This window comes from Neolamprologus brichardi, chromosome 15 (assembly GCF_056152115.1).
Source record: "Neolamprologus brichardi isolate AB-2024 chromosome 15, ASM5615211v1, whole genome shotgun sequence".
Classification (NCBI taxonomy): Eukaryota; Metazoa; Chordata; class Actinopteri; order Cichliformes; family Cichlidae; genus Neolamprologus; species Neolamprologus brichardi.
This window is the reverse complement of record NC_142118.1, coordinates 32213626-32239353: the sequence shown is the minus strand read 5'-3', so window position 1 is coordinate 32239353 and position 25728 is coordinate 32213626. Positions and strand designations below refer to the sequence as shown.

At 42.4% G+C, this 25728-nt stretch overlaps 2 protein-coding genes across 6 annotated transcripts; one reads left to right on the top strand and one right to left on the bottom strand.

The window, feature by feature from the left end:
- The first annotated feature begins 902 nt into the window (after positions 1-902).
- Positions 903-14823, top strand: LOC102784511 (regulator of nonsense transcripts 1). 5 transcript variants are annotated; one of them, XM_006808364.3, is made up of 25 exons: positions 903-1291; positions 1667-1809; positions 2454-2543; positions 2930-3097; positions 4249-4429; positions 4519-4680; positions 5012-5029; positions 5129-5222; positions 5406-5504; positions 5676-5784; positions 6007-6166; positions 6424-6542; positions 6645-6809; positions 6925-7039; positions 7498-7641; positions 7909-8122; positions 8247-8364; positions 8555-8711; positions 8996-9138; positions 9357-9531; positions 10286-10364; positions 10459-10623; positions 10999-11219; positions 11849-11971; positions 12271-14823. In XM_006808364.3, exons 1-24 carry the CDS (start codon positions 1121-1123, stop codon positions 11966-11968), a joined length of 3330 nt encoding a protein of 1109 aa, XP_006808427.1. In that variant the 5' UTR covers positions 903-1120; the 3' UTR covers positions 11969-11971; positions 12271-14823. The 5 variants fall into 5 exon arrangements, with proteins under 5 accessions (XP_006808427.1, XP_006808428.1, XP_006808430.1 ...); XM_006808365.3 differs by lacking the exon at positions 5012-5029; XM_006808367.3 differs by lacking the exon at positions 5129-5222 and having other exon boundaries at positions 5012-5096.
- Positions 14820-24044, bottom strand: ddx49 (DEAD (Asp-Glu-Ala-Asp) box polypeptide 49). The gene is made up of 13 exons (XM_006808362.3): positions 23796-24044; positions 23489-23612; positions 22402-22487; positions 21906-22027; positions 21473-21660; positions 20874-21014; positions 20538-20613; positions 18192-18268; positions 17909-18006; positions 17742-17816; positions 17367-17455; positions 17109-17180; positions 14820-15078 (listed from the first exon to the last, which is right to left on the bottom strand). The coding sequence occupies exons 1-13, from the start codon at positions 23908-23910 to the stop codon at positions 14908-14910; spliced, it is 1434 nt and encodes a 477-aa protein (XP_006808425.1). The 5' UTR covers positions 23911-24044; the 3' UTR covers positions 14820-14907.
- Between the last annotated feature and the right edge of the window lie 1684 nt (positions 24045-25728).

The following is a 25728-nucleotide window of genomic DNA, read 5'->3' as shown; positions in this document are numbered from 1 at the left end:
AATAAATCCCCAACAATCAGACAACGCCCTATGGGCAAACACTTGGCAATAGTAGAAAGGAAAAACTCCCTTTAACAGGTAGAAACGCTCAGAGAGAGGTGGCCATCTCCTGTGACCAGTTGGGGGTAAGAAGAGGAAGAAGGGACAAAAACCCAATGTGGAAGAGAGCCAGAGATTAATAATAACTAATGAATGAATGCAAAGTGGTGTATAAACACAAAAAGTGAAAATGAGGCGATTGAAGAAGAAACTGTGTATCATGGGAAGCTCCCTGCAGTCTAGGCCCTTTGCGGCGTAACTAAGGGAAATTTCAGGGTTGCCTGATACAGCCCTAATTATAACCTTTTTAAAAAATCAGTTTTAAGCTTAATATTCAAAGTAGAGAGAGTGTCTGTCTCCCAAATCCAAACAGGGAGCTGGTTCTATAGTGGAGGGGCCTGAAAGATGAAGGCTCTTCTTCCCATTCCACTTTTAGAAACTCTAGTAGAACCACAAATACTCTATTTATGCGGTATGGTACTGTGAGATCTTTAAACAATTTTGCTGTTAACGTAATTACCTAAAACTCAATGATAAACTCGTGGGACCGAGTTTTTACTCGTTGTTATCCATACAAAACATACTAAAAACACGATTAGATTAGTTTTGTTTTTTTTTTTACCAGATTTGGACACAAATTGGGAATTATGCAAATTGTATAAAAAAATTTTAAAACAAAACAAAACCTGCTGAAAAAACTGTCAAAATATCGACAGGGAGCTAGGAGTATTATATGTATTAGTATTGCTATTTTAATGGATTTCCTCACAGCGTTTCGTGACGTTGCTTTGAGACCCGGATATAGGATCAGAGTGAGAGCTCTTCCCTGTAGAGACCTGTCTGTGAGCTGAGCTCCAGCCTCCGGTGAACGTCACACGTTGGGGAAGTCCGTCACCGCGGCTGTTGGACCTGCTGCAGCTTTTGAGGTTCCGATCAGTTCCATTTTTTATTTAGGTTCAAACAGAGACTCTTAACGTCGGGCTCTAAACCAATTGTCGATCAACGAAAACGCTTTGGATTTTAACTGTCTTTATACTAATCCCGGAAACCCGTCAGTAAAGCGAAAGTTGAGAGAGTCGAGATGAGCGTGGAGGCGTACGGGCCGAGCTCCCAGACCCTCACCTTCCTGGACACCGAGGAAGCGGAGTTGCTCGGAGCGGACACCCAGGGCTCGGAGTATGACTTCACCGACTTCACCCTTCCCAGTCAGACGCAAACTCAAGGGCAGACACAGAGCCAGCTGGACAGCCAGGTCTGAGGTTTTCAATTTCACACGAAGGCACGAGAAAGCGCGCTTTACTGACGCTAGCTGTAGTTAGCTAGCTGACCCAGCGCTACCTGTTAGCCCGCTAAATTGGATAGCATTACTTAGCTCAGTGTTAGCTGGGTTGCAGCGTTAGCAAGCCCCTTAACTAAACTTCTGAAGTAAAGGTAATTGTATTTTTACCTTTATTTTGAACTATGTTAAGTAAACTAAACTCGTGAGCGTAACTGTAAAAATCAAAGAGAAAATTCATGAGCGCTGACAACCTGTCAACTTATAATTTAGTGGCTCTCTCAGCGCTGTGTGCCTGGCTGCTAGTCGTTAGCGGTGAGTTTGTTCAGTAAAGCAGGTGTTGTGCTGCAGGTAAATGGTCCCGATGAGGGTCTTCACAACGGTGGAGTGGATGATTCCGTGGCCAAAGCCAGCCAACTGTTGGCCGAGCTGAACTTTGAGGAGGATGAAGAGGACACGTACTACACCAAAGACCTGCCCTTGCACGCGTGCAGGTACGCTGGAAAAAACCGCACCGTGGCAGGATGTCAGCAGACTGTGCGTTACCGATGAACTGATTGCAGTACATTAGTTAGTGATCGTCATCTACATCACTAGTATGCTGTACAATTTTTAGCTATTCACAATGGTTGAATTGTGCACTATCAGAGGTTTATAATTTTAGTGCTACGATACGATTCACGTGGCCCTGATGAATTGTCAACCAGCTTTAATACTTTTCACATTACTGCTTGAATCTCATTCCTGTTTACTTTCATAATCCTGTAAGAATACTAAACATTAAATTGACAGTTAAATTTAGGTAAAAGCTTTTAATAAGAATTGGCAGTTAAATATGCAATTTAAATGTATTTAACTCTCTTAAATTGGCTTTGTGTGCATTCTTATTGAAACTTGTGAAATACTGTACATGTTTTTGACACCTATTGAATATGAATTAGCTTCAGGAGTCCTGCATGTATGGCGGCAACATATTCCCATGACATTTCATATTTGTGGTTGAGGCATGTGAGCATGTAGCATTTGACAGGGTCCGTATAATATGCTGACTCCTTTGACACCCGATATCGTGTGTGTACAGTTGGTCTTTTGCTCTTGTTGTGTTTGCTCTGAACACTGCTGTGTTTGTTCCTTACAGCTACTGTGGTATCCACGATCCAGCGTGTGTGGTGTACTGCAATACCAGCAAGAAGTGGTTCTGTAATGGGCGTGGCAATACATCCGGCAGGTGCGTCGTCGGCTTGTCTTTATTTAATTGCATGTAGGAATCGGAAAGTGAAACTACTAATAACTTGAAACGATAACAATGAAATTTTCACACACTTCTCCCAACACCAGCCATATTTTGACAGACAGGTCATGTGGCATGTGTGTAATGAGAGATCTGTGAGAAGTAGATGGCAACTCTTGTATTTGCATTGGTTGAACGGAGGGCGTGTTCAGGTTTATTTACTGTAGATGCTACCAAGCAGTGTAATAGGAATCGTATCCTATTCACAGCCTTTGCTCATAACTGTGAAGTGGGCCGTTTCCCACTTTTGCTCTCGGGCTCAGTGTCAGTTTTTTAATTTTCTGTTTTAACGTTCTGTTTGACTTCCATTGTCTGCCTCGCAGCCATATTGTGAACCATTTGGTGAGAGCCAAATGCAAAGAAGTGACTCTGCATAAAGATGGGCCGCTGGGCGAAACCGTGCTGGAGTGTTACAACTGCGGCTGTCGCAACGTCTTTCTCCTGGGCTTCATCCCAGCAAAGGCTGATTCTGTGGTGGTGCTACTCTGCAGGTATGTTGCTGCGGACTGTCCTGATTGAAGCAGGACAATATTTTACCTCTGTGAAGCTTAATCTGAATATTTACATTTGACTCTGGAAGTTTATGATAAAGTTGTTTTCTTCTCAGTTATTTAGGTTTCTCCCCCTTACTTTAGACTTTAGGACACTGGTAAAGAGGCCTTGAGATGCCTGAATAATGAGATAGACAGGAAAAAATGGCCAACAGATGAAGGTTCATAAACAAAATTGATGAACCTTTTTATTTTAATGTATTTTTGCTAAAGAGAGCTAATCTTTTGCAAAATGGAATAATTTAGGGTAAATAGTCTTGTCAAAAATGTATATGAAACACGTATTTAGAAATATTTTAATATTTTTAATTGACCTGTGTATTGCAGGCCCACCCACCCATAGGCTCATATTTGTTTTCAGACATATTAAAGCAGCTCAAAAGAGACTCAGAACAGTCAAGAAGATGTTCTAGGTTTTTTTGGTTTTGGTTTTTTTCAAGTTAATAAAGAGAATTGGTCAGGTTTTGCATAAATGTTATAGTTTTATATTTTTTTTTTACCTTCAGTGGTCTGCTTAGACTGACTTAGCAGACTAGGATTAATCGTTCATTGCTGTTTGTGAAGGAGGTTAATGGAACTTGCTGCTCTCGTGATGCTTTCTCTTCATGGTGGAAGTGTGAGAAACTCTCTGCTTTTGCCCTCTGATCAACAGAGTTCAGCACAGACACGTCTCAGAGCTGTGTGCGTACATACATTATGTACTATGGCAGATGAATAGAGCTACAACACTTCTGGACTGTTACTTTCTGTTTGTGCTGGAAGTGGGAAATAAAGTCCCCGGCGTGGATTTTTCTCTGTCACACAAACACCAATGTGTTCAGCGAAGACAGAGCCAGTGTTCTGACTATAGCACATAATATGCACTATCAATCAAAGTAGTGAACAGGCAGGCAGCTATAGAGTCTGCAGCTGTTTTCTCTGGACCGCCCTACTAATGTGCATTAAGCTTGAAATAGAGCTTGCGGCTCTGACAGTAAACATAACCTTCTGTATGGCCTCATGGACTTGCAGTAAGAAGTACTGTGATTTAACAGTAGTTTGATTAGTTTGAAACCTCCAATACTTGGCCTGAATCTTATGCCTCCATTCAGGCAGCCCTGTGCCAGCCAAAGCAGCCTGAAGGACATCAACTGGGACAGCTCGCAGTGGCAGCCGCTGATCCAGGACCGATGCTTTCTGTCCTGGCTGGTGAAGATCCCATCAGAACAGGAGCAGCTTAGGGCCCGTCAGATCACGGCCCAGCAGATCAACAAGTTGGAGGAACTCTGGAAGGTACGATCCACTTGTATGCCTTTTGCTCTTTCAGGGCTTGTAAGAGTGTTGACTTTGTTTGTTTTTATTGTTTTGTGGTTTTCCTACAGGACAATCCCACTGCCACCTTGGAAGACCTGGAGAAACCTGGAGTAGATGAGGAGCCCCAGCATGTACTGCTGCGTTACGAGGATGCTTATCAATACCAAAATATATTTGGCCCTTTGGTCAAATTGGAAGCTGACTACGACAAGAAGCTTAAGGAGTCACAGGTACCTGATATGGTTCCACACAGAGGTGCCTGGAATGTGGTTACTGGTGTTTCACTTCCAGAAATGTACATGGCTAAAGTTTTTAACCTTTAAAAAGCCTTTAATCATTTAATGATTTTAATGGTGTGGTGAGGATTATTTTATTTTCATGCTGAAGCAGGATGTGATGATAGATTTTCCTGACTACAGATGCGATCTGAAATGTGTTTTTGTGGCGTAAGGCACTTTTCTGATCAGGTGTTTTTACTTTATTTTCTGCAATATTGTCATAGCTGTGATATCTGTATTATTATACCTGATGTTTTGATCATTTTTCTCCCTCCTTTTTCAGACTCAAGATAATATAACAGTTAGGTGGGATCTGGGGCTGAACAAAAAGCGGATTGCCTATTTCACTCTTCCTAAGACGGATTCAGGTGGTAATTCTCTAAACTTTCCTTCCTCCCAGTGGTTCTGTGGTACAGATGTAGCTCCCATCCTACTCCCCCCCCCTCAGGCCTTGCACGCAACCTCCCCCATCCCTGCATCTTTTGGTGGCATGTGTGCGTGTTTTTTTTTGTTTTTGTTTTTTTTCTCCTCTTGCCTCTGTTTTGTGTTGTCGGGTTAGATGAGGGCACGGTATTGTATCATGTGTTTTCATAAACTTAGCCCTGTCCTTAAATACTTTTGTAAGTAATTTTTTGTAAGTGCAGGTTTCTAACTTGTGTCCTTTCACTTGACCCCAGATATGCGGCTGATGCAAGGTGATGAGATTTGTCTGCGGTACAAGGGAGACCTGGCCCCGCTGTGGAAGGGCATCGGTCATGTCATCAAGGTCCCAGACAGTATCCTTTGCACAGCTGATATGATCTTTTTCTTAATGTTGCATTCCAGCGTGGCCCTTTACGGCAGCAGTGACTATCCTAACCGAGAAGTACAGACAGCAAAACCCACACTCACCCACTAGAAATATTTTACGGATAATGCTGGATTTCCTTAATAGCCTGTGTTTAAAGACTATGGAGATGAAATTGCCATTGAGTTGCGGAGCAGTGTTGGAGCGCCTGTGGAAATCCCCCACAACTTCCAGGTGGACTTTGTGTGGAAGTCGACTTCCTTTGATAGGTAAGCTGTTTTATGCCAGAGCATTTAACGACATGCCATACCAAAAGGTCTTTTCTTCCTTTCCTTTCATTTCCACCTCATGTTTTCAGTAGATTCATTGTGTCTTGTCTTTTCTTTTTTTGATTTGACTACCAGTTGTAAAGTTTTCAGCTTAATTTAAATGCATTTGGTAAGCTATTTTTGGCAGTAACGGCTGACTTAGTTGTTTATGTCCTGCTGCAGGATGCAAAGCGCCCTGAAGACGTTTGCGGTGGATGAGACCTCAGTGTCTGGCTACATTTACCACAAACTCCTGGGGCATGAAGTTGAGGATGTCACCATTAAGTGCCAGCTGCCAAAGCGCTTCACTGCCCCAGGCCTTCCTGACCTCAATCACTCACAGGTCAGACTTGGACATCGTAACTCATACGAGAAAACTTTTAGATGGCCATAATCTCAGTGTAGGACATAGTGTAACTTTAGTTGATTCATTTACTGTGCATTAGTGCAACAAAGACGTTCATCTTTGTAAATTAATTTAGAAAACTCAAAGAATAAGAAAAGATTTCTGTTATGATTGTCAAAAAGTGTTTTGTGTTTTTGGCAAACTGCGTTTGTTTTAAGTATCTAATTGAATTATTTTGTTTCTTGCATGTTCAGGTGTATGCTGTGAAGACGGTGCTTCAGAGACCTCTTAGTCTGATCCAGGGGCCTCCTGGCACTGGGAAGACCGTCACCTCTGCCACGATCGTGTACCACTTGTCCCGACAGGGCAATGGGTGAGGCAAAAATTGAGTTAACCCTTTTATATTTGGAGCGTGTTATTATTCCAGTCGTGTAATTCTTGTTCCCTTTCTCTCTGTGGTGCATGTGTCCTGTAGACCAGTTTTGGTGTGTGCTCCCAGTAACATTGCTGTGGACCAGCTGACTGAGAAGATCGATAAGACTGGACTGAAGGTTGTCAGGCTGTGTGCCAAGAGCAGGGAGGCCATCGAGTCCCCTGTGTCTTTCCTTGCTTTACACAACCAGATCAGCAACATGGACAGGTCAGTAGCATGAGGGGAAATAGTCCTTCATTTTCCAGGTGTGACCATGTTATATCACAGATTTGGTGTTGTAATGTACTGGTGTAAATAATCTGATGTGTCTTTGTCTCCACAGTATGCCGGAGCTTCAGAAACTACAGCAGCTAAAAGATGAGACTGGCGAGCTGTCGTCTGCTGATGAAAAACGCTACAGGGCTCTGAAGCGCACTGCTGAGAGGGAGCTGCTCATGGTGAGGAGGTGTTGGTTTTCACTTTAAATGTAGCTGGAAGTCGGCGATTTCAGGCATTCTTGGTGCAACAAGTGATTTCAGTCAAACGTTGTTTGCCTCTGAGAATTATTCTGTAGAAGCAGTGGCCTAATTTATACATGTATTTTTAACTACAAGTTGTGGTGCTGATCACTGAGGGCAGCAGCATTTAAACATCCACCACATTAGTTGTCCACATCCTTAGTTGCCTCTCCCTATTATAGACAGTTGCTGCCTTTGACAATTGTTTCTCACATTCACACACAACTGTGTAGCTAAATCCTGCAACTCCACTGGCCTCAGCCGGTCAGCACATGACAGTACAGGAGAAGAAAATATCACATTTCAACTGGCTGTCTGTACCAGTCCATTAAGATGATTCAATACCTTCTTCAACCTGAGATGCAGATAATGATCATAACTTCCTCTTCGTTGTCCAGAATGCTGACGTAATCTGCTGCACTTGTGTCGGAGCTGGAGACCCTCGTCTGGCCAAGATGCAGTTCCGTTCGATCCTGATCGATGAGAGCACCCAAGCCACTGAGCCAGAGTGTATGGTGCCCGTGGTGTTGGGAGCAAAGCAGGTACAAAACCCAAACAGCTGCATCAGTTCCCAGCTGCTGCTGTTTGCTTTGGTTTCTGTCGTTTTTTTTGCATTAACAGTAAATGAAGAAATACTTTGGCACATGTCAACTAAAAATGTAAAGCTTTGTCATTTAAACTGTAGTAGCAGTTACTGTCAAGTGTTAAAACTTTCAACAGTCTGAACATTAAGGAACATTAACGTCTTGTGTTGTGTTGTTAAACTAATCCAAGCGTCACGCTTATGTGGCTCTTCTTCCTCCACCCAGCTTATTCTGGTGGGTGACCACTGCCAGTTGGGTCCTGTGGTGATGTGTAAGAAGGCGGCTAAAGCAGGTCTGTCGCAGTCCCTGTTTGAGCGCCTGGTGGTCCTGGGGATCCGGCCAATCCGCCTGCAGGTCCAGTACCGTATGCACCCGGCTCTCAGTGCCTTCCCCTCTAACATTTTCTATGAGGGATCCCTGCAGAATGGCGTCACTGCAGGTTTGTTGCGATCCGGCAGTTCATTATCTGGTTGGATGAAGGAGCAAATTGATTTCCGCACTGATTAGTAGAAGATCCACCAACTTATAACTTAACAATAATTAGACCATCCTGTTCTCCTCAGCTGACCGCATCAAGAAAGGCTTTGATTTCCAGTGGCCACAACCAGACAAGCCCATGTTCTTTTACGTTACTCAAGGTCAGGAGGAAATTGCCAGCTCTGGAACCTCGTACCTTAACAGGTAAGTTCTCACATTTTGTTTGTTACTTGGTGGCATTTCACTTCAATCTTACTTAAATTTGCTGACCTAATTTGTTTTGGCCCCTGTTTTAAAACAACTGTGGATGTGATTGCATTTTTTTTGGCATCAGTTTTCCATAGTTAACTTGAAATGATTGTCCCAATATTGATACGATTGACTGTTTTTTCAGGACTGAAGCTGCCAACGTGGAGAAAATCACCACCAGGCTGCTGAAGGCAGGAGCCAAACCCGATCAGATCGGCATCATCACCCCGTACGAGGGTCAGCGCTCCTACCTGGTCCAGTACATGCAGTTCAGCGGCTCCCTGCACACCAAACTCTATCAGGTATCACTTAAAACACAAATGCAAAAATACCCTTTTCCAGCAAACACTTTATAGTTACACACATTAGGAGATATCCCAGGACAACATCAACATGGAGCAGTTAGGAGTAGGACGTCCCGTCTCCTCCACAGAGGAGATGGACAAAAAAGAAAGTGAACAACTGGAGAGCCAGAGTTGAGAGTACACTGACATGAAGTTATTGTTTAAAGTTTAGCACACGATCACTCAGTTTTGGTCCTCTGTTTTTACAATGCAATTTCACCTTTTATCGTGATTCATTATAGCAAGTGGAAATTGCCAGCGTGGACGCCTTTCAGGGCAGAGAGAAGGACTTCATCATCCTGTCTTGTGTTCGAGCCAACGAGCACCAGGGAATTGGCTTCCTGAACGACCCTCGCCGTCTCAACGTGGCGCTGACCAGGGCCAAGTAAGAACTATTAAAATAATCACAGTGGACAGATGAAGCACGGCTCAATCTATCGGGCATTTCTGATTTGAATGACTCGTGTCAAATTTAGCTTAATTTTAGCGATCAGGCTATATGAACACACACTAGATTGACTCTGTTCTGCGCACACAACATTTCACACTGTGTGATTTGTGTAAGCTGCAACCTACCCCTCATCAGTTGTCTTATGTCTGAAGGTATGGTGTGATCATTGTGGGCAACCCCAAGGCGCTCTCCAAGCAGCCACTGTGGAACAACCTGCTGAACAACTACAAGGAGCAAAAGGTCCTCGTGGAGGGGCCCCTAAACAACCTGAGGGAGAGCCTCATGCAGTTCAGCAAGCCCCGCAAACTGGTCAACACCATCAACCCTGTGAGTAGGACGCGTCATACTTTTTTTTTTTTCTTTCTTAAATGATGTATGAATCCAAACTAATACTGGGAATTGGCACCTGAGTAACAGTGGAAGTAGTTTAGGATCGTGATACCTTTCCATTACTACCTGCTTGGATTGACTTGACTCTGTTCGACTGGCATTCCATTACAACCTAATGTGCATGGTCGTCGTCACAGCAACGCGGCCAAGTGTCCTGTGACGTAAATTAGTATCCAACAAAGATGTGTTTTTGTGAACAAGATGCTCGTGACTCATAGAGTGACGCCATTGACCCGCTAATCGGTGGCATGCACAGTTTGACATCCTCACATTTTAGTACCTGGTATCAGATGGCGAATCGATCAGAGTAGGTACTAATGGAAAAGGGGCTCAACCTTTTGGTCACAAGATGTTTTTGTGTCTTTGCTGTCTATTTATTTTTAAATGTGTCTTGTTTCTCTTCTGATGAGGAGTGTTGTGCTTAGCAAGTTGAGGAGAGTCTGATTAAATGTGTCAACATTCACACCTGCTTTGCCACGAGGGGGTCTCCCAAAACTTGTGCCATGAATGTAAAGGCTGCATGCATCCAGTCAGCTGTCACAGGAAGTAAACTGAAGGCAGCAGTGTTTTTTGTTGTTGTTGTTGTTTTTAAGCTAGTTAGTGCAAATCAGTGAGTGCTAGATGGTGATGAGCTCTTGTGTATAAGGAGATTTTTGTCAAATTTGTTCTAAACGTCACCGGTGTTTTCCAGGGAGGACGTTTTATGAGCACTGCAATGTACGATGCCCGTGAGGCTCTCATCCCTGGTTCTGCATACGACCGGAGCAATGGTAATATGTCAGCTTCTTTTTTTTTTTTTTCTTTTTTTTTAAATCAGCAAAACTTTGCATGCCATGTCTTATTGATACTTATGATCTCTTTCAGGTGGACGTCCATCTAATATGTACTTCCAAACACATGACCAGATTGGGATGATTGGTGCAGGCCCAGGTCCCATGGCTGCTATGAATATTCCTATACCCTTCAACTTGGTGATGCCACCAATGGCTCCACCTAGCTATCTAGGTCAGCCCAATGGGCCTGCTGCAGGTACGGTAACAGCAAAAGGAGAAGTGAGGAAAGTTTGTTTTTCATTGAAACTGCAAATCTAAACCTAAGAAGGAGGATCAAAAAAAAAAAGAGGGGAGGGAAAGTTGATAGACCTCCTCCTCCAGCATTGCTCGGACTAGTCCCACCTCAGTCTACCTTACGGCACGCAGACGGGTTATTCTGGATGTGTTGTTTTTTTTTGTTTTTTAATGTTCAGTGATTCCAAAACATTGCTGCTCACTGAGGGCATAATGCAAAGTCCTTCAATGATATTTGATAACTGTCACTTCTCATGCCTTATAGCTACCCAGCATAATAACTTGACAGGTTGTGATTTTATTTATTTATTTTTTTCCTTCCTCCACCTCCTTAAAGGGCGTGGAGCAATGAAAGGTAAGCCTGGGCGTGGTGGGCGGCAGAGGGTCCGTGGTTCAGCACACCAGGGTGCCTGTCAGGGTAATGGACCCAACAGTCAGGCCAGCCAGGATGGAGCCTCCCAATCCTTCTCCCAGGGGCCACTGACACAAGGCTACATCTCCATGAGCCAGCCCTCACAGATGAGCCAGCCTGGCCTCTCCCAGCCGGAGCTCTCCCAGGTAACGCGTCACTGTTGCTTAAAGAAAGGAGATGCAGCAGAAAGTAACGCTAATTTAATGACAACCAAGTTTAACTGTTGCCATAAATATCATCAGTGTTGCTGCTTCATTAATAATCTGTTGGGTTGTGATCATTCATTAATCCTCTGAGAAATTTTTGTTTTGAAATTAACCTGGAATGATGAGTTGCTACATATCTTTTAAAATCATTATAAATACCAGTCTCCTATCTAGACCAGAGAAACTGTATTCTAATCCAGATTCATTCAATTATTTAAATAAGTAAATAAAAGCATTACTAAGATTGCATTAGAAAAGGTTAAAGGATCCTGAGCTGGAAAAGTTTGCTGTCTAAACACTTTCCAGTGTTTTCCACCTCAGGAACTACCAGGCACTTTTTGATTGGCCATTGTGTGTTCTCACTTTGCAAAAGTTCTGCAGCAGTTCATTCAGGGCTGTTTTCAGGGGAGATAAAAGTGCTTGCTCAGGGGCAGGTACGTCTGAGTGTCCCTTGAAAACGTCTGGATGACTCTCAACACTGATCAGTTAAACTCTGAAGGCGTTGGTGGATAAACTTGAACAATCTTGGATGGAAAAACAACTGATTTGCGTACCCTTATGTCCTCCAGGACAGCTACCTGGGTGACGAGTTCAAGTCCCAAATCGACGTGGCTTTGTCCCAGGACTCGACCTACCAGGGTGAACGTGCGTACCAGCATGGCGGAGTGACTGGACTGTCGCAGTACTGAAGTGTAAGTACATGAAGTATGTCTTTAGCTGCAGTGTAGTGTCAAAGTATTCAGAGGAAAGCTGATCTCATGACTGAGTGCCACAAGCTTCAGGTGTCTCACTGATCTCGGCTAACTTACAATATATTTTAAGTGCAGTTTCACATAAAACTTGGTGAACGTGCCTGAAACCTCAGGATCATCCACTGGAAATGTTATATAATAATTGACTTGTGGATGAGCTAAAATCACATCAGGCATGTAAAACATGTTATGCAAAAGCTCTAACCAGCTCAACTTTTCTCATCCCTGTTGTCTTGCAGGTTACCCAAAGAAGGGAGCTAGGCTTGAGCTGAGCTTAGTTCATCAGCTTTTTAATCTGGGAAATAATAAAAACATAAAATGGATACCTGTTTTCCTCTGCTACAACCGAAGCACCACCAAGTGAAAGCGACGGGATAGCGAAACCAAACCAATGACCAGCGAGAGAAACAAAGAGGGTAGAAGAAGAAGAGAGCACGAACAGACAGGCAGGGAGATGGCATAAGAGGCCGAGTGAACAAGTGAGAGGCAGGAACCAATGCCCGTGCAGAGTGAAGGAGGGAGGTCGAAAAGATGGCGGCTTGTGGTCGGGCTGCTGAGGGAAACACGAGAGGTCCAAACGGTCTCTCATGGGAATCCAAATGAGGTTGAGCTCCAAATAAAATAATCTTCCCAACACCTTCCCATCCACAGCGTCTGAGAAAAGTTTATATGCTCGTCTTCAGGTGAAGATCGTAGATTTTCAGCAGAACTTGAAGAAACCTGGTTTCAGTTCTGCTTCCCCATGCTTAAAAGCTGGTTGACTATCAGCCTGTGCAGTGCCCTGGACTGTTTTTAAAATTAGGTTTGACATGGGAGAAGCGTGCTACCTACTGTCTTCTACTGGACCCTCCAAACCTCAGCAGCCTCTAAAGAAAGCGGCAGTCGACGGACCCTCTCAGAGAGGAACGACAAACTCTGTTTCTGTGTCTGAGTCTGATATTGAAAGGCCTTTCATTCGCCTTGAGAACCACTGGCTCGTTCACAAGGTCTGCAGTGGGGTGGTTTCAACCACCCGTCAGTGGTGGAGGGGCGTGGGGATTTCAGACTTTTTTTGCTTTTTTTTCCTTTTTTTTCAAGACATGAGACGCGAATCCCGACGATGTCGCGAAGATCATGGGACAGTTTACCTTTCTTACCACAGAGCACAAAATTGCAAAAAAGTCATTGAAACTATCAAACGTGACCAGCATTGAATATTCAGCTCTGCGTCATTTGATGTTTCAGCGAAGGCTTTTTTTTTTCCCCTCTTATTTTAATCTTTCGAACGACGGCGTCTTTGACGTCCTGCTGTCTTTTTAAAACACCCTGTGTACGCTTACATTGGCAAATGCTTGAATGCTTTTGCTCTGAGTGATTTCCTCAGGGGATTGTGGACTGTCCACACTCATCACGTGAATCCCTGCTTGAGGTAAGAGAAACTAAACGGGGACATTTAGATGAGGCTAACAGGCAGTCGTGGCGATCAATCAACGGCAAGAAAGTAGAAGAAAAGGAAGGTGGCTGAGGCAGAGAAGGAAACATGTTAAAGTCAAAGGTTTAGGGAAAAGAGTGAACTTTTTCATACCAGATGCCACTGTGTTTTTCACCTTAATGAAGCCATATTAAAGGTCACGTTGACCACCCAAATACAACGAAAGCTAATCAGGTTGAAAAGAAGTGTTTGAAATTCAGAAATGAACTTGACCCGAAAGACTTCTGGTTCCTGTGGATTCAAATTGTTCTGTTATTAACCCCCAGTCACTCACAGCAGAAAATGCCATCCAGTACTGATCGGGCGGTGGCAGAGAAATGAAATAAACAGCGAATGAGACCAGAATCAGTGCCTATAACCGCTCACCCTCAGATAAACAGCCGCAGCACAAGCATGAATGTAGTTCCAGTCAAACGACCAGCATATCCAACAACCTTTCTGACACCAGAGGGCTTAAGAAACCCACAGAAAAGGACTTGTTTTATTTATATATTTTTATTGTTTGAATAAAATGAAGCGAGTGAGTCTAGCAGCTGGGCTGATTGAGGGGCAAAAGCCACCTTCCTTCTCTGTGAGGTAAAAATGGAGGTTGTTAGATTTTATTTTCCCCTTCTGTGGCTGTTTGATTTGTGCTGAGCAGTTCCTCCTGAGTTGATCCACTTTGCTTTCGTCAGACATTTTGCTGCCGTGTGCATCGTTTCGTTGTGTAGTTTTACTGAAATGTGGGATATATATCTATTTTTTTTCGTAGCAACTTGCTGAGTACAGGAATGAGCGGGACGCCGTTTCCTTTCTCGATTTTTGTATCTTCTCTTCAAACTGTCCGAAGGATTGTAGTTTTGTAACTTCTTCCAGGAATGACACTTTCTGAACACAGCAAGAATGTACTGCACCGTTGTTTCTCACCTGCTTCTTATTTCTGCACACACGTGACAATCATGTTGCGCTTTACATTGTTATGTTTGAGTTAGAAATAGTTGACATTTGTGCACAGAGTTCTTTTAGCATATCAACTTGTTCCGGTGAATCCTAATGTGTTAGAGCTTTAAAAAAAATTATTAAAAAAATGTTGCCGTAATATTTTTTTTCCTCCCATCTTCTGAGCTACAGTCAATTCCAACATGTGCAGCGATCATTGAAGATGTGATTCTGTTCCACGCAGAGCGTTCACTCACCACGTCATTAGGCCGAGATTTAATTCATGAAATAAAGTCTCAATGTGATGTAAATACATATTTGAAACAGTCTTATTTGCAGTGACGTTTCATCACAAGATGCTGATTCTCTTGTTAAACTGAATCAATAAACGCTGTCAACTTCAGTTGTTTCTGTGGCTTGAAGTTTATTTGCAGGTACAAATATTACAGGTTATTATACAGTGTGCAGTATATACATGAGGCGGTTTTCATGCAGTTGCCTGCGCCGCCTCTTTCTTTTTCATCTGTCTTCTCTTCATCAGTTTCTTTTTTAGCTGTTTCTGTTTCTGAATGCTCTCCTGGATTTTCTGTTTGAACTTCTTCTTCTGGCTCCTGATCTTCTCCAGCTCAGCTTTCCTTTTGGCCTCCAGCTCTGGATCCTGAAATGGCAGGAAATTACTTCTTAAATACCAGAATGCCAAACTCACCGTAGGGCAGGTATTTTAGGCACACTTGGTCTTTTACACTTTATTTAAAAGTAGGGCTGTGAGATATGACCAAAATCTCATATCCCGATATAAATCACAAAAAATGTAACATTTTCTGTAAATTCTGTGAATCTCGGGCAGCTCGGATTGCGCGAAGTGTTTCCAGCTGCGCGTCATGTACCTGGAGTTGAGTGTTTTAACCGATGCATGAAACTATACATTTTTAGACATAAGTTGTAAAGGCCGCCGTTTCCTTTGTGAGTATTTATTACACGGCGTGCTGCGGGGAAAAGCCTGTTCTAACGTTTGAGTCTAAGGTTTATGTTTTAGCACTTGGCGGCTCTTTTTTGCTTCTCATCCGTAAATAATCTGCTCTTTCACGTGATTCAGTTTATTTTGAAAAGTCTCAACAGGATCTTGAGCTTTATTGTGAAAGTTTTATGTGGACCATAACAGGCGCTTGTCCATCAGTAGTTTGGTTATATTAAATATAAGAGAACTTTAAGAAATGAATATAGCCACTACAGTGACCATCAAAACGATGAAAAAATATTGCCGTAAACAGTTTATTTTGCGAAACCACGAAACAAACGATAGCGTAAAATGAAACGATAGACGTATGTATATCGTCATCCGATATATATCATCGAACAGCCCTACTGTGCAGCCAAAACATCACACTGCTGCCAAAGGCTTGTTTCACACAGGCTAGCTATGTACACGGTAACAACACGTACAGGTTATTCCATCAGTTCTCCGCTGCAAAAGGGCGCTGGACACTTATGATGGATTTTCTCTTGTAAAGAATCCATACTAAAAGTAGACATGGCCACAAAAAGCTACTGAGTGTGAGTGTGAGCAGCATAACCTTTGACCCTCAGCGACCACAGCTGTGTTGTAGTTGCTGGCTTGACAAGATACAGAACCCCAATCAGAGATGACAGAGTGGTTATTAAATGTTCTCTGCTTCATGCTCTGTGTGGGCTCTCATTACGTTGTCATCACAACAGTGATGATAAAACGATTAAAATCTATAAAGAACAAAAAAATGTAACAGTTAAATGCAACACTGCTGCAAGGCAGACTCGTAAAATAAAAACATTTCAACTTGATTTAATTTACTTGAATCCTGCGCTTCATTTCTTTATGTCAGGTGAACATCAGAGCTCCAAAACTTTAAACTGGATGTATTTAGTCACAGAGGTTACTTTCCGACAGCCTCGCAGCAAAATATTTTGTGCTGTGACAAATGCCGTCGTCAATTTTGCTCCAGCAGCTGCAATTACAGTACTATAAAAGACTTACACACAGTTTGCACTGCTGTGACTTTATAGCTAGCTCTCATTTTAGTTGCATATATTATTCCTTCATAATCAATATCACACAGTATCCTGTAAATAAATGAAAAATAATAATTAAAAAAAATCCAGCTCATTTTAAACTAAAACTTGGCTAAAACATCGTGCACAGGTGATGTATTCAGCATAAGTTACCATGGCGATTTAGCCCGGTAAAAAGAGCTCACCAAGTCATTAATCTTGCTTTGCCGTTCACCCTTCAGGAGTAGGTGATGTCATCAGGAGATGGTCAAATACTGGATAACATTTAATTTGTCTCTTACTCATAGTTTTGGTGAGTCAATGTGTAACACTGCTGTTCTGAATCTTTATGATCTCCAATCAACCTTAAATGTGAAGTAAAAGGCATCAAGCATGACTCATAAATATTTCAGAGTTTATAAGAAGCTGTTTATTTATTTATTTTTTTACAGACCTTTCATAGACTCTAGTTTTACTATTTGTAATTATATCAAAATATTAAAATTATTTTGTCCCTTCTGCCTAAGTAGCAGTCACCCCGAGATCTGGAAAATAACGTCTCACTGTTGTTCAGACGTTCAACTCGACTTAAAAATATAATAATGATACTTCAAATCAAAAACAGAATAATGTTTAAATAGTTCACTAAGAGGCTGCACTCACCTTCCCCTCCAGGATCAGCTGTTTCCTCTTGTTGATCTCTTTTTTCTCATCAAAGTCTGTTGACTCGAGTTTCTGCAACATGGAGTTTACAGTGAAAACACTTAAACTGGTGAGGCAGGTTAAAAACAGGCGTCCCTGACTAATGGGACGATTTTCAGACTGTCAGTCATCGTGTGAAACAAGGAGCGATGTTCCACTTTAACTGGATTCAGCACAGTGAAAAGCAAGAGGTGAGCATAAGTGATAAAACATCCGTACTATCTCACACTCCCGCCGGGTCACGTTGACCTGGGTGAGGATCTTCAGGACTTCCTTCTCCTCCACAGGATATTCTTTCAGCTTGGTTTCTGTAAGAAGACAAGAGGCCAGTGTTTAAACACACACACACTTTGTGATATTTACAAGATGATGATGAGCTGCAGATCTCAAAAAGCAAAAATCATTATCTAACCTCTTTTGCAATCAGAAATTGTGCAAACATCCAAAGTTTAAGATAAATACAATCTCTAAAAGTCAAAAGTTTTACATGTTTTATTTATTAATGTTACCGATGGACTACAATCTATCCTGAGGTGCAGCTTTCCTACCAGCTTTATTCACAGGTCTTTAAACTGAGCCCTAGTTGCGACTTACGAATCTGTTCTTCGATGGCGTGAATCAGGTGGATGTCGTACTGCGTGACCAGCGTGATGGACACTCCGTTCCTCCCTGCAGGAGGAAAACATCACAGTGTATGAGTGGTGTTTATGTCAGACGCGAGGAAGATGATATAAGAAGAAAAAAAAAAAACAGAAAAAAACCTGCTCTGGCTGTTCGCCCGACTCTGTGGATGTAGATCTTAGGAAGGCCGGGGGTGTTGTGATTAATGACGACCTGGACAGTTGGGATATCCAAACCCCTGTGGGTGGGAAGTAACAGGAAAACGCATGTTTCTGCTTTGAAATGCTTTGTGGTGACTCCATTGAGGAGTAACAGAAGCCTTAAACAGGCTCACACTACATAATGTTTGTGTCAGATTTGTTGATTAGAGTCATAAAAATGTGGCCTTTTCATTTCTTTCCAATGCTCTGCGTGCATTCTCACCTGGCAGCTACATCAGTCGCTATAAGGATTTTGTAGACGCTGGCTTTGAACTTGGCGAGGTTTGCAAATCGTTGTTTCTGAAGAACAAAAAGCACAGTCTGTTATTCTGCAGGTTCATTTATCTGCTGTAAAATGCTCTTTGTCCCTTTAATGACACAAATATAATTCCCAGATATTTGTAGAAGACCTCTGAGGAATTGTGAAATCTCCAACACAGAAAGCAAAGTCAAATGCTTTGTAGGTGCAGTTAATTGACTGCACCTCACTCAGCTGTTATTGCAAAGAAGCTGCCCTTAAAATGTCTCAGCAGGCGCCCTGCTGATGTCAGTTTGTGCTAGGGCTGCACGATTTTGCATAAAATGAGAATCACGATTTTTTTGCTTAGAATTGAGATCACGATTCTCTCACAATTTTCTTTTCCAGTATAAATATTTATTGCACTTATTAACTGCACATCAACTTCGTAACAGTTGAGACGGAACATAAAAACAATAAATAAACATAAAAACAACAAATGTCTCACATTTTGTGGTTGCCGCAAAATGTTGTACTGCTTGAAATTCCGTCTCCACCGTTGCTCGACACTGCGTGTATACAGCAGGTAGTGCAACAATAGAAAAATAGTTGCGGGACGGCACTCTGTAGCGTTTGTCTAGGGCAGGGGTTGGCAACCTGCGGCTCCAGAGCCGCATGCGGCTCTTTAGTCCTTATACTGCGGCTCCGCGTGGTTTGGGAAAATAAATTAGTATTTAGCTGAAGTGTATTTTATTTATGTTAGTTCTTTTTAACTTGTAGTTCTAAATTGGAAGATTATTGTGATATTGAAATATAAAAATAAAATTATATTATATTATTTTTTCATCGCTCAAAATAACCGTCACACTCGCGGAAGCTGGTATACCTGCCGAAACGCCGTGCATTTATCGAGACTTTCAACCCCAGGTAGGCCAGTTATGGATCTTCGGATCCACATTATGCCAGCAGCTATTCTCCACCGTGAACCATGTTAAAGACAAACACTGTTCATGCCTGACAGATGACAGCTTACAGTCCTGCGTAAACTGACTTCGTACAGCCCCGATTAGCAGACGCTGTGCGCAGAGGTTCAGGCCCATAAGTCTTATTGTAAACATATCACGGCAGACCGACGATGTTGGCATGAACATGCTTTTCAGCATCTCTTTATTGACCACTTTTCACACACGGTTGCTGTACACATACAGCCGGCTATAGCTTTTCACCTCACAGCCCGACATACACCACCAACAATACAACAGCACAGATAGCGCAGACGTAAAGGCAGCGAGGCATGATTGCGGGTGTGGCTCAGGTGCGTCCGCCCCCCTGCAGCAGCGCTGCAGACCACGCCCCACCGCACGCATTAACCTGGTAAAATACATATTTAGGCAGAATTTTGCAAATATCTACTTTTAATTTTTCAGCAGCATAGTGCTTTTTTACCAATTATTTTTTAAAAGTCAGGTCAAGGCTCCAACAGCCCAAAGGCGATATAAGGGTGGTGGCTGACAACAGTTTTTGTTTGCTACATGGATCCTTTTAGTTCAGGTTGGTGTCTTTCCTTTTGTTATATTTCTTTAAGAGTTCAAAATGTGTTGATTACATAAATAAAATGTAATTTTCTCTGTAGCACTTCATGGATTTCATAAGCAACACACCTTAGTTGTTCACACAAAGCATAAAGGTAAAAAACAATATAAAAGTAAAAAACAATATATACAGTGTTATCTTCATTTTAGATGTCAAAAAGTATTTGCGGCTCCCAGTGTTTTCTTTTGCGTGGAAACCGAGTCCAAATGGCTCTTTGGGTGTAAAAGGTTGCAGACCCCTGGTCTAGGGTGTTGATCATTTTCCTAAATCCCTCGTTTTGCACAGTGTTGATGGAGCCATATCTTTGGTCAGGTGATAAGTAATAGCCTCCGTAATTTCTTTGTGCCTGCGGGAGTTCGACGGGTATGGGGAAGCGCTGTATAAGGTTCCCGTTATTGATGTTTGGGTGGTTGACCGGGACGGATTTTCTCCTGTCACTTTCTCGTCATCCCTGACGTGCTCTCCGTTGTTTTTTCCCTGCCAATTTTAGCAGCCAGCCTCTCTATCACGTGGTATAAGGCTCTGCCTTATACCACATGAGTGAGTGCTTGTTTTCATGCAGATTACGTCCCGGATCAAAATGCGGTACAATCGTCGTCGTCTTTTTCTTCTTTTTTTAAAAAATCGTTGTCATTTGGAAATGAGATCGCACATAAGTATGAATTGAGATCGCGATTTTCTAACGATTAATCGTGCAGCTCTAGTTTGTGCCCTTGCTGCTGTTCACACAAACCTCACCTGTTTCATCATGGAGTGCAGAGAGATGGTTGGAAAGTTAAACTCCCGCAGCATCATGGTGAGGATCTGACAGCTCCTGAATTGGTCAAGAAAATGTATTCAGTGCGACGTGAGCATAACCACAGCTACAAAAAGGCGAGAACACTCAAAGACCTGCACGCAGAAGATTTACATCATTCATATGATCTTTTTTTTTTTCCTCTTCTAAATCAAATATATGTTATAACATGTGGAAAATGAATAATCACAGTCCAGACTGTGCTTCAAAAAACAGCACCGCCTTGCTTTAATCTGTAAATGTGCACACAGGATGCTGAACCCCTCGTGGCTTCTTACTTGCACGTGTTGGTAAAAATGATGATGGACCAATCATCATGCTCATCGGTGAATGTCTGGATCAGATGAACCAGGTAGGCGTCCTTCACCTTCTCTGGAGTGAGGATGTATCTCTGGTCCAGCTCCTCTACCGTTCGTGTTCTGACAACATCAATAACAAAAGATAAATGACCACTGATTAGATTTGATATTTCAAAAATATAACAGACAGCATCGCTGAAGGTGACGGGCATTCAGGGCTTCAGAAACATCAGGTGAGGAAACAACTGAACACTGTGGAGCCTCTGTGACACAGCGCTCATGCTCAGTTAGATTCTACTACCTTTTTCTGCCCACCGAGATCAGATAACAGATTTAACCTCACCAGGAGGAGAAAACATGTAAAGCTGAACAGAGAACATAAAGCTCAGCTGCTGAGCCGCTGTTTTATTCTGTACACACTTTCACATTTTACATAGTTTCTTTTAGTTTTCTGTGAACGTATCCGGTGAAAATCGGCACACGCCGTTTCCCAATCTGAACCCTGCTAACAGTTTTATTCAATTTCTCACTGGACCATGAATAACCTGCAAATCGCGAGACAGATGCAGGTCACTCACTCCGATTTGCTCTCCCAGAAGAACGGTTCGTTCATGGCGATGCTCTTCAGCTCCTGCAGGGTGTCGGTCAGTGTGGCGCTGAACAGCAGCGTCTGACGCTTGGCCGGCAGGATCTCCAGGATCACCTCCAGGTCTTTGGTGAAGTCGGTACAGCCCTGCTCCAGCAGCCGGTCTGCCTCATCCAAAATCTGCCACAGACGAAAAGGAGACACACAAACAGTCACTAAAACCAGGAGATATTATATACAATTACATCACAGTTACTGAACATCTAACCGTGGCTCCACAAGGTGGAAAAATACTAAATAATGTGCACACTGGTGAAAGATTACAACATGTACGTGACAGAAGTACTTCATATAAACAGAAGTTTATGTAATAACAATACTCTTATCATTGGATCTGATCTATTTCTGAGTTTCGGTGAACTCACCAAGAACTGGATCCTCTTCATGCTGAAGGTGTTGGAGCTGCGGATGTGATCGGCTAGTCGGCCTGGTGTTGCTACGACTACATGTGGTTGGTTGGACAGCTCCAGGGCCTGGGTCACCATGTCTGCCCACAACACAGCAGAGTCAGCACAGAGCATGAGCATCAGACAAAAGCAAACCAAGTTCATGGAAAATGGCAACATTGTTTGGTTCCTGCAGCTGAGCATCATCACATTTTGAGCAAGACTCCCACCTTTAATGGTGAACTGTGAATTCTGCACAGGTGGAATAAATTCACTCAAAGCACGACAGAAACAGGTAAATTTGGCACATTTTTACACTCTGATTAAAGGTCAGCTGCTCAATTATTTGCTTCAAAAATACTGATGAGAAATTTCAGGGGGAAAAGAATCTCTGATGTTTTTTTTTTCTTTCCTTTTCTTCTTTTTTTTTGAAAAAAACAAAAAAACAAAAACCCAGAAATAAGATAGTAGTTACCCATTCCACCGACGATGATGCATTCTTTCAGACCCAAAGGTTTCCCCAGGACTCGAAACTGCTCTGCAATCTGATAGGCCAGCTCCCTGAGTGACATATTTACATCACAATGAGTATTTACGGTACTGTGTAAAAATTTTGAACGACCCCTCATTTCTTTATATTTTGTTTCCAAGGAGCCAGACTTTCTCGTATTTTTTTTTAAGTGGTCTTAAACAATAGTTCTTTGGGCTTTCTGAAGGTCTTTCAGAGTTACTCATTGGACTGCTTTTCACTCATTTTGAGTCTAGTCCTTGTACCTGACCATTTTCAGATGAACGTTTTTGATTTGTTAAGCCAACACTGACCTATGACTCATTCAAGGATAAAAGAGACACTTAGCTCAAAGGATGAACCAGTATTAGAATAACACGCTCCAAAGTAACGTGTTAATGTAATAACATTAGATTTTTCAGTAACTTAGTAACTCTAATAAATTCAGTAATCATATTGCAGTTATAATTACTACAGAGTAACTTGCCGGTGAGAAAAAAAGCAATATACTAAATTACTTTCTCTGGCGTGCAATTAAGCAAAGTACTGCATTACTTTTAAGAGAAGTAAAGAGAAACGTGTACAGCTTTTTTAAAACTACGAGCCCAACACTACACATAACAGGCTGATCAACAAGCAATTTTAAACCGAGTCTTTAAGCACTTTGTTACCAGCTGCCTGTAATTAAAAACACATAATTTTTTCCCATTTCTTTAGTTAAATCTGTGAAAATGAAGATAACACAGCATAAAATAGTATTTATGCACCAACCCAGTGATTCTCAATTATCACCATGAATCTTGAATGTGCATCGAGGTTATTATAATGTATAATAAAACTAGATATGAAAGAAGTTAGTTACCTAAATTTAGCTAGACTTTTGGAAAAATGTAAACTAATTAAAATGACTTTGTGAACTTGAAAACGAACTAAAATAAAATACAAACATGGAGGAAATATCCTTGGCTTTTATCTTGGTAAAAAACATTATTACAGCTTGTCTGATGAGGCATTACTGAGACTCTGGATGCCCACATCTGTCCCCTGCACTGACCTGGTAGGAGTGAGCACCAGGCAGAAGATGCCGTACGGGTCCTCTGACAGTTTCTGCAGCACTGGCAACACGAACGCTGCTGTTTTCCCACTGCCGGTCTTGGCACAGCCCATACAATCCCGACCTGTGGAAAGAAACACCTCAACAATGATGGTGCAAATGTAGAGTTGCAGAGGAAGTCCACTTCCGCTGTGTAAATAACAGAGAAAGTCTTCCAGACATCCTCAACACCAGCTTAACAGTTACTCAGAGATCCTCCGGCAGGTATTACAAGCATATATGTGACAGTATCCCCGCCCTGTCTTACCTTGGAGGATAGCGGGCATGCAGTTTTCCTGGACTGGAGTGGGCTTGTTGATTCCCAGCTGTTTACACTGTTTAACCAGCCAGTCTGACAGACCGAGGGAGGAAAAGTCGCCCATTTCTGATTTACCTCGTCCTCTGAAGCTCGGTGAGATCAGCTGTGGACGCGTTATGATAAAAGAATCGCTAAAATACTCTTATTTCAGTAAACACTAACACATCCTCGTGTGGCAGGTCCACGGGCGCTCGCTGATTACGTAACAAGAATGCGTCTTCTTCACTGCAGGAAAGTGCGCGTTGCTGCCATCTCCTGGTCGGTGTAGCGAACGACACTGAAAGTAGAGAGTGGAGCAAAAAAAAAAAAAGCTGTTGATAGATCGGTTAATTTATTTCTGTCCCCACAGAAATCCAATCTCATCTATTTTGGAACGATACTAAAGCTGACCCTTCATATATGAGCTGTTTCTCTGTGACATGCGCATCATTCAGCCTTTTTAACGCATTAAAATTAAAGTAGGAACATGCAGAGCGTTCTTATGTGCCTAAATAATGATGTAATGAAACTATATATGACACCTTGGCCCCCCTCTGTAAGACTCGGAGGTAGTACAGCCTCAATTTAATTAAACGTTGCATATTCACAAAGAAATATGCACACGTAGTGGAGCTTGACGCTTTGCCAGGTTTCGAGTTCTTTGTGTCCAGCACTACAGATTTGTATTGACCTCTGAACCTGCCAGAGCCTCAGCATTTTCATTGTAGAGCTGGGCTGTCTCTAATTTGTCTTTGCAGCGCACATTTAAAGGAAATATTGAATAAGATATGCCTATCTGTAAATCCCCAATCTTTACAGTAATATATATATTTACCTGGATTTCTAAGATTTTGTTTTTATTGTGAAACCAAGCCTTCAGGGTTCTGATAGAGATCACCTGTCGTAAAGTTCTCGCCATTCACGTCACAATGATGAAGTGAAACAAAGTTTCAGATCGATAAAAACCTGTTATTTTCTCTATGTGGCAGATTGTGTCAGACTGATCGCTTCGTGGTGCATTGTCACGTGTGATTAATGACCAGCAAGATGAAGGGAATCTTTCACAGGCATCATAAAAATACACTTTCTCTAGTCAGAACTTGTTAAATTTCACATCAGTCAGAAAATGTTTTTTTTATTATCAGAAGGTGGTCCGTGTGGGTTTTAGAGGCTTTGCAGTCAGCCACGTATCCTGATCTGCTTGGGCATAAACCTTGAACTTAAACCTGACTTTTTCCTGGCTCTCTGTGCTTCTGTGCTGCGCAGAACTGCAGCAGTCTCACATGGAAAACTCCAGAATCTCCTTTCAAAATCCAAGATTTGATTCTCTGCATATATTTATTTGTTAATGTCTTGCAGATGATCCTGCGAGTATTTTCTTCACCTGCCACTGTGGGCTTGCGAAGGACAGTGTGAGTTAATTCAGTTACTGCTTGACTAGAGATTCAGAAGAAGCTTCACCAAGAAAAGCCCATCTGTGTCTGTACAGCGGGCTGCCAGAGGTGATTAATGCCCTGTGTGTTAAAGGCAAAGGCCTGAAGGTTTAGCTCCATCCTGTCCAGACCGTCCAGCTGTGCTGCAAACTGCCTTGGACCGAGTGAAAAGTGTCTCTCTAAATTAAAAGGAAAATTGCTTGAATGCAAAGGCGAGGATCCGATGTTCCCTGCTGCCTCCCTGCAGCACAGAGGCGCAGTCAGCTGCATCGCTGTAACAGCCCACTGAGCAACATGATTAGCGCTCCCATTGCTCTTCCACCACACTTGAGGCTCCAATCTCCCATGTTCAGCCTATATTCATGCAGATAAATCAGTGGAGACTCTTTCTAAGCACACAGAAATGTTTCCAGCACTTTTAGGGGGGGAATATAGAACTTTAGCAAGAAAGCAAAATGGTGCAAACAAGT